Raw genomic sequence first — 9,725 nt, 5'->3', positions numbered from 1 at the left:
TTTTTGATAAGAATGCTTTGTGATTATGTCTAGTGTTTTGGTTTCCATTATAACAAATTTGTCTTGTTATAATGAGGTAGAGAATATTTAGATGTTAGCTAGATTAATCATATTTGAGATCATTGTAATTATTTTAAGGGTGTATTTGGGTTAATATTTGATAAAATTGATTTATATGATTGATTTTGAATATAATTAAATATATCATTAATTTATAAAATTGATTGAAATGGTGAAAAGAAACAATGGTTGAAATGAATTTAAAAATGTTGAATTATTTTAAATAAAGAATTAAAAGTAATAATGATGGGAAGTGACCAATTAATGTATTTCATTTTCTCTCCCGCTGTGAAATGAGAGGCAAGATTTACAAAATTATCAGCATTCATACAAGGAAAAGACAGAGAGAGAAACGATGATTATGTCTGGATAATTTTCTTTATACTGCTCACATGCTTTTATATATTTTAGTTTTGACTAACAATTTGGAGAAATTAAAGAAATGGATTTTCTGAGAGTATTATATGATGACTTTGATATTTCTCAGTCTCTGAATAATTTAATTAATGTTGATTAGGATTTGTTTCATGGGCAGGGTTGTCGCCACCTTGGAACTTAGAAGAAAACTGAGAAGAGTACCAAATGGGATGATTTTTTTTTTTTTTGGGCCAAGAAATGGGATGAACTGAATGTGAACGCACAATTGTGTTATCGTTCTAAATAAGATATTAATTAAAAATGATTCATCATGATTTGGGGAAAGGAACCCAATAATGCAAAATTTCTTAATTCATTGGGTTCGACTCCATTTTTGTTTGTACTAGCATCTCATCTACTTCCTCTTTAAAAAATATAAAACATTTTAATTTAACATATTACGCCCATAATAAGTTATTTAAGTATCTTTAAATTAATATCAGCTTTTTATGTTTGATTTTGTTAACATATAATTCTATAAAAAATATTTTATATTTTTAAATAGCGGGAATAATAATTCTTTAAGTTATTGCTTGCTCCTCCTTAAGGAATAAATATCTCACCAAACATATGACATTTTTTAGATGTTCTGATTGGTCCAAAATAAAAGACATCAAGCCAAGTTTTTTTTTGTATATTTTTTAATTATATCCTTATTTTATTATATTCCACTCAAGTAATTAATGAGGGTGTTTGGAATGAGTCAAATGTTATATTTATTCTACTTCAAGAATATGATTAAAAATTTATGAAAAATTTTAGAAAAATTAGATTTAAACCAACTTTTTTTTTAAGAAATGTAATGGTTAAGAATAACTTATATTATGATCTAGAAGGGTATAGAATAAAGTTCAGAAATCATATAATGAGAAAAAGGCCTACTGATTTTCTACTATTAACAGTAACTATGTCCACCCTCATGATGGTGGTGGGTTGATGGACACTTTATGCTTACTCGCTCATGTTTTAAATATAATTAAACTTAACCAACTCACAATTAATAAGAAATGATAATTATTTTTTAAAAATTGTAAAAACATGTGATTTTTTAATTTTATCTTTCTTTACAATTAATACCAATTTTAAATTGTTGTTTAAGAATTTAAAGCATAATAAATAAAAAGAGTTAAAATGGAAAAATGATTAACTACTGGCCATTGTTTTCTAAGTCTACCTTATGTTAAGAAATGTTTAATTGAAATAAACTCCATTCAAATATTTAATATGTTTAAAATAACATGAGTTGATAAAAGTACCGTATTCAATTTATATGCTATTTTAAAACTAATAAATATATGTGAGGGCGTAATTACATATAGTATGCAATTTCACTATACTATGGGTTCAAAATTAAAATTTTCCGACTTCATTTCTTAGGTTCTTATTGGGGCGTGTGTGTCTCTCTCTCTAGATATATATACCTTTTCTCACTATTTCAGAGAAATCAGATCATAGCAGTGAGTAGAGGAGAAAGTAAGATTCTGTTCTACGATCGATCATTGCATAACGCATAGATCGCGATCGCCCTACAATCTTTTTCTTTTCCCTCTGTTTGCCACTAGTTCTATTGTGATCATATCCATTTATTCTTTTATTTTCTTTGGCTATTACTGATATGATTTCGTTGGTGCAGGTTAATATATTCAGACACACCAACAAGAGATGGAATATCCTGTCGGAGGAGAATCTTCCACATGCTCTTTTACTTGTGATTCAACTCCAGAATGGGAATATGACGTTTTCTTGACGTTTACAGGCCACTTGGATTATGCTTTTAATAGAAGTGGGATCAAAACATTTAGGGACGATGTAGATCTTGAGAGAGGAGGAGTTATAAAAGATGATATCTTTCAAGCAATTGAGGATTCTTTCTGTGCAGTTCTTGTTATGTCTGAAAATTATGCAATTTCGACATGGTGTTTGGATGAGCTCCAAAAGATTCTTGAATGTAGGAATAAATTGGGTCGACGTGTTTTTCCCATCTTCTATGATGTTGATCCGGCCGATGTGAGACACCAACGAAGTAGTTTTTGGAAAAGCCTTGGCTGAACATGAAGAGAAATTTGGAAAAGATACAGAGAGGGTGCAAAATTGGATAAATGTTTTATTTGAAATTGGCAATTTGGCTGGTTGGGACACCAGGAGCAAGTATGTTTTCTTTTACAATGAATTAATGATTCCATATTTATTTAGTTTTAATTTATATTATTTTCTACTGATCTTTTGTGCTGTTTTGGTTCGAATCGTTTATGATGATTTTTAGTCTTTCTTTTCATTTCTTTAGACACAATGTAATCCACAGCGACAGGAAATTAAAATGGTTAGAGGCAGAAATGAAATCTATTATTAATAAAGCATGTCTAAAAGATGTACTCCTCTAGTCCTATTTATGTAATTGAGAGAGAAGAAAAAATTTGATTCTATTTATAGTGCACTTATCAATTTTCAATGCTTCTCTTTACATTTTTTTTATTAAATGCTTTGAATAAAAATATCATGGGATTTAAGAATATTTATTAGGAATACAAGTGAAAACTTATTAAATTTTATGATAAATTTAATGAGATTTAAAGTTTTTCTTAGTTCTAGTGAAACATGTTAGAAGTAACTTATAATAGGATCAGAAAGAGTAATATTTCAACAAAGGTTACCCGTTAGGATTAGTTTATTTGGTTTATGAGTTATCAGTCCAAACAAAAAAAAAATCCACTTTTACATGAGTTAAAATTTTCCAACCTAACTCTTATAACAAGTTATTCGGGTCAACCCATATATCTCGTCACGCCCAAAACAATAGGGTGATCAACACAAGATCTGAATCATATCATACATCCCTTAAGCCTTAAATTAAGAAATTTTTCCATTTCCAAAACATAATTATATTTATATTGAAATTATGATATCCTAAAAATATATACTCCCTCCGTTCAAAAATGTAAGACATTTTTAATCGAATCTCACCCCTAATAAAGTGGTTATCTGCTTTCAAACTAACCCTATCTTTCCATATTTACCCTTATTAAATACCCTATAATAAATATAAAATCATTATCAATAGGGGCACTTTTGGAAAAAAGACAATTATTACACCTCAAAAGACTAAAAATGCCTTATATTTTTGAACATCAAACTTCTTAAAAATGCCTTAAATTTTTTTAACAAAGGGAGCACATTATAAACAAAAGTTTTAATATTTTTGTAAAAATTTTGGCAAATCTCCCCTACAAATAGGACCTCCTAAAAATTCTATAATATAATATTTCACACAAAATATCATATCAATCGGGAGCTCAGCTTTTTTTAGTTAGCAGACTAAGTATATAACAAAATAAAGACCCTAACTATACTTATGTGGAAAACCTAACCAATTTTTCATGGTATAATACAAAAATGTGGTCATACATCAAAAGGGAGTGTTATCAAAATAATTATCTACCCCAACTTAGTAGTAAACCCTTATGCCCTATTTGGTATGCTGGAAATGGAGACATGGAAATGGAAATGGAATTGCAATTCACATTTTTTTTTTTGTTTGGTATGCATGAAATGAATTTTTCATGTGGAAATGAAATCCATCAAATAGGTTGAATTGAATTCCATGATAAGACCCTTAGAAATGAGATGGGTTCTATGAAAGTGAATTTTTTTGGACAAAAATAACCTCAGTTATGAAATTATTTGATAGATTTTCCCTTTATCAATCATTGAAGTAAATCAAAAGTTTTTTTAGTAAATATGCATATATTAAATAAAAAATATATCATAATTAAAAAAATTGGCAGGGGTATTTTAGTAAATTAATTATATAGATGCATATATTAAAGAAAAAAGTATATCAAAATTTAAAAAAATAGATAGGGGTATTTTAGTAAATTGATTATATAAGTGCATATATTAAATAAAAATATATCATAATTAAAAAAATTGACAAGGGTATTTTAGTAAATTGATTATACAGATGCACATATTAAATAAAAAAGTGTATCATAATAGGGGTATTTTAGTAAATTGATTATATAAATGCATATATTAATTAAAAAATATATCATAATTTAAAAAATAGATAGGGGTATTTTGTAAATTGATTATATAAGTGCATATATTAAATAAAAATAGATCATAATTAAAAAAATTGACAGGGGTATTTTAGTAAATTGATTATATAGATGCACATATTAAATAAAAAAGTATATCATAATTTAAAAAATAGATAAGGGTATTTTAGTAAATTAATTATATAAATGTATATATTAAATAAAAAGTATATCATAATTAAAAAAATTGACAGGGGTATTTTAGTATATTAATTATATAAATGCATATATTAAATAAAAAGTATATCATAATTCTATGTACATACCAACATACTTTTAAAATTCACTTTCATCTTAATTTCTATTTTTATTTCCATCAAAAACATTTCCATGATACCAAACGAGGCATTAATGGTTCGCAGGAGGCTCAGATTCAATTAAGGGATCTAAGACCAAAAATAATTTTTTAATAAATAACATCCTAACGATAAATAGATGAATAAGAATAAAGGAATAAATTGCAATAATTGCATAAACTAAAGAGACAAAAAATTTTCATATAAAATATTTAATAAACTTTGGAATTAACAGGCTTTATATATCTTTAAATAAAATCTTAGACCATTAAATTATTATATCAATATTATTATCACCTTATTTCAATAAAAAAAATAAACAAAATAAATAAATATAGTAACATCACTAAGTAAAATCAATGGAGGATAAAACCACCAAATAATTAAAACTCACATTTTGGGAAACTTATTAGAACAATTAGCAAACATGAACACATAGTTCATGAGAATAAATAACCAAACACAGTTTAAGCACAAAGACAAACATAAATACACAGTTTACAAAGGTAATGTTAATCGAACACGACTCAAATCTATGAAAATGAAGCAGTTATTAGATCTACGAATAACAAACATGAGAATAGAGCTTACAAAAATCAAACTAGCTAGTCATTGGCCATGATGCATTAGGACTAACAGGACTGTTATTAACAACTAGTGTTCTGTATAAGATCCTCTCCCAAATTCATTTTCACACACATGAGAAAATAGTTACTATTAGGATACAACTTTCATTTTCATTATCAAACTTGCATGAATCATTTCAAGTATCCATTTAATATTTACTAAAATAATTTTTCATAATTAATATCCATGCCTGCATTTATTAATTAATCAAAAATTATCAAAGTTAATGAAATGATTTCATCATTTGAAAGTATATATCATAAGGAACAAACATACATATGCCACAATTTAATTGTTCTTCACCACTATCTTATATTTCAAAATAAAATAATTTAATTAACAAAGTATTCAAAACTCAAAATAATTATTATAAAAAATAATTTATATAAAAATATAATATGCTGGTAAATAATTTTGTTGATAAATTAGTTGGGATACTATCCATTTCATTGAAAATCTCAAAGTTCAAAATTCACCACTTAACTTCAATCAATTTCTCCTCTTTCAAATGCCCTTTAAATTATACTAAGATTTTATTAAACTTTCAACTAGTACACTAGTTCCTTTTCAACACTCCCCACCAATATTAAACTATAATAGATTTGAAACTTAAAAACCAAGGGTTTACACTTTAAAATTCCTCCTCATTAGTATTTTGCCAAAACACAAAATATACATCATTTCTAGCCCACTCATAAAAACTTTTTAGCATTCAAATTTTTCATCATCAAACCATCCTTCTCCAAAAATTCAAATAATTACATATTATTAATTTCATAGTCAAATTTCCTTTGAAACTTTCAAGTTAAGTTCATAGATAAATAACACCCAAGCTAAACATACTTCTCATAAGAATTAATAAAATTTCAAAAATATTCAAAATCAAGCAATAATCCTAACAGGCATTTTTGAAATAGAACGATGGCAGCAATGAATGGAAGAGGAAATGCTTGTCCATTCACGTCACTTGCAATGCCACCATTAATGAAAATTTAAAAAAAATAACGTTTGTAACCTGCCATTTTCTATTATTTTCTAGCTATTAGTTTAAGCATCAGAGTAGTAATAAAATTTTCCTTGTAAGCATCGAAGATTGAAAGAAATAAACCACAGTTTGTTTTCTATTTAGTTTCTGAACCATTTTGGTATCAGAGCAAGGTTTTACATAGAATTGTCAGAAAAACACCCTAGAAGCAAACCTGAGATGACGCTGGTGAAGGAGTTCACTGCCACCCTTATAAGTTGCCCTTCCAACCATTTTTCATAATTTTAACCACACTATCATGCTTAGAAGACAAAAAACATGGAACAAGAGTCGATTAGTCGCCAGAAAAATTCCCCACGTGTCGTCATGCACCACTGCAGGAAATCCCACACATCATTGCTGCCAGTTCACGCACTGTATGCGCCTACTAAAGGTTGAAGATGTTGATGTTATCTGCCACACCATCTGCCATGTCACCCTTCTGACCAGTAAACAATAGGTCAGCCTATTTAAGATCTGCCATGTGTCACAGTAGCCACGCCATCCTGCCTAGTCAGTCTTATTTTTTAAAATTGCAGTTTGACCCTAACCTTTTCAATATTCTTATTTTTGACCCCCAAACTTTTTGAAATTCCATTTTGACCCCTAATGAAATTCTATTTTAGCCCTAAACCTTTTAAAAATTACACTTTAATTCATATAACTTTACATAAATTTCATTTTGACCCCATATTTTTTCAAAATTACATTTAACACCTAACTTTCTAAAATTTTCATTTTTACCCCTATACTTTCCAAAATCCCCATTTTACCCCTATACCTTCTAAAAAAATCTCATTCTACCTATATATCTTTTCAACATTTCTATTTTGCTCTTAAATCTTTCTAATATTCCCAGCCCTCAAATTCACAAAAATTTCCATTTACCCTGATTTTTTCTAAAAATTTATTATCCTAGTCTGAACACCTAACAATATGCCTCCAAGACACATAAATGTGCACGAGGTTGAGATGGAAGAGATAAGACGTAGGATATGAGAGTTGGAAGCTACTATAGAAATGCAACGAGCTTTGTTAGACATCAATAGAGAAAGCCCAGAAGGAGATTTGAGAAGTAGCAGTTCGTCATTTATTGACAACTGTTGATGTCCTCAACAACAACGATTCCATCCTAATGACATCAAGGTAGAGATTCTTGAATTCGAGGGAAGACTCCAGGTAGACGAGTTCATAGACTAGCTTCAAACTGTTGAATGTGTATTTGAATATAAGGAGATTCTAGATACGCAGAAAGTCAAGATTATTGTCCTCAAACTCAAGAAACATGCCTCTATTTAGTAGGAAACCTCAGACAGAAGTAAGAATATGAGAGGAAGCAGAAGATTGAGACCTAAGAAAAAAATGAGATGGCCACTCACTAGGAAATTTCTACCAAACTATTACTACCAGGATAACTTTCTCTAGCTATAAAATCTTCGATAGAGGTCCTTGTTTGTATAAGAGTATACTAGAGAATTTGAACAACTCATGATAAAGTGTGACATTCAAAAGAAGGAGGAGTAAACAATAGCCCGATACCTTGTAGGCTAAACACTAATATCAGCCGTCCAGTCCAGCTTCAGCAGTATTAGACTTTAGACGATGTAATCTGTCTAGCCATACGAGTTGAGAAGCACACATAAGAGAAACATCTTTTCAGCCCTCTTCCTCTAGGGGTTATTTAGAAGCCTGTAAGGTGGAGTGTTCAGCAACCCAACCCTTAAGCAAGCCACAATCTCATACTATGTGCGAACCACCACTAATATACCGCCAAGGAATCTAGCTTTAAAGCAATCAAATGCTTTAAATGCTAAGGATTTGGCCACATTGCTATGGATTGTCATACTCGAAGGGTTGTCACCATTAGGGAAGGGCAAGTATATGAAGCATCTGAGAAGATGAAGAGGAGACTGAGTCTTTTGGAACTGATCCAGTATATGATGAAGAGGTCACGCTTATAGATTAAGGTGAAGCATTAGTGATTAGATGAATTCTGCATACAACTATAGTTAATGAAGAATCTTGGCTATGACGTACCATTTTTTGCACTTATTACACGGCCTAAGGAAAAGTTTGTAATATCATCATTGGCAGTGAAAGCTGTGAAAATATGGTGTCTGACTATATGGTGGAGAAATTAAAGTTGCCACCACAAGACCATCTGCATCTTTACAAGCTTTGCTGGCTCAATAAAGGGAATGAGATAAAATTTTTAAACAATGCCTTGTGACTTTTTTTATTAGGAGCAAGTATTGTGATGTTGTTTTCCATAGACGCATGCCACCTTCTTTTGGGGAGACCACGGCAATATGATTGACATGCTATACATAACGGGTGTGCAAACACTTATTCTTTCACAAAAGATGGTGTCAAGTCACATTGATGCCTCTACCGCCCAGTGAGATTAGCCAATCTTTGAGGAAATCTAAGCTATTAGTATCTTTGATAACTAAGAAGGAATTTAAGGTGATGAAGTCTGAAGCCCAAATGAGATGAGCTTCATTTTGGTACTTGAGGTGAACGATGAGTCTACCAATCTTCCAGGAGCTATGCCTTTAATATGAATTTTTTAGATGTGATATCTAATAAGATACTACTAAGGTTGCCACCCATGTGAGACATACAGCACGCCATTAACTTTGTTCTAAGAGCAATCATTCCTAACAAGCCTATTTACAAGATAAGTCTCTAGGAACATGCTAAAGTTCAACAATAAGTTGAAGAGCTGTTGAAGAAAGGGTTAGTTTGACAAAGTATAGCCTTTGTGCTGTACTTGTTCTTCTAGTACCTAAGAAGGATGGGAGTTAGAGAATGTGGATTAACTACCGAGCTGTTACCAAGATCACTATCAAGTATCAGTTTTCAATACCCCAACTCGATGATATGTTTGACCAGTTGCATGGTGCTACTCCTTTTTCTAAAATTGACCTTCGTAGTAGATACCATCAAATTAGAATTTGGCCAAGAGATGAGTGGTGCTTTCAAGACTAGAGGTAGCTTGTGAGAGTGAAATGTGATGCTTTTTGGGTTGACAAATACCCCTAGCATGTTTATGCAGCTAATGAATCAGCTATTTAGATCCTTTATTGGTAAATTTGTTATTGTATACTTGTGATAATATTCTTATTTACAGCAAGAGTCAATAAGAACACTTAGATTACTTATTGCATGTTGTGCAAGCCTTGTGAGACCATTAGCTTTATGCCA

At 30.0% G+C, this 9,725-nt stretch overlaps 1 protein-coding gene across 1 annotated transcript; it reads left to right on the top strand.

The window, feature by feature from the left end:
• Positions 1–2,139: 2,139 nt before the first annotated feature.
• Positions 2,140–2,526, top strand: LOC129302765 (TMV resistance protein N-like). Its single transcript, XM_054941649.1, has one exon. The coding sequence runs from the start codon at positions 2,140–2,142 to the stop codon at positions 2,524–2,526; it is 387 nt and encodes a 128-aa protein (XP_054797624.1).
• Positions 2,527–9,725: the final 7,199 nt, after the last annotated feature.

The sequence above is a fragment of the Prosopis cineraria genome, unplaced genomic scaffold (assembly GCF_029017545.1).
Source record: "Prosopis cineraria cultivar Desert tree isolate PC_DT_omini unplaced genomic scaffold, ASM2901754v1 PC2, whole genome shotgun sequence".
NCBI lineage: Eukaryota > Viridiplantae > Streptophyta > Magnoliopsida > Fabales > Fabaceae > Prosopis > Prosopis cineraria.
This window is presented reverse-complemented; position numbering and strand designations above follow the sequence as displayed.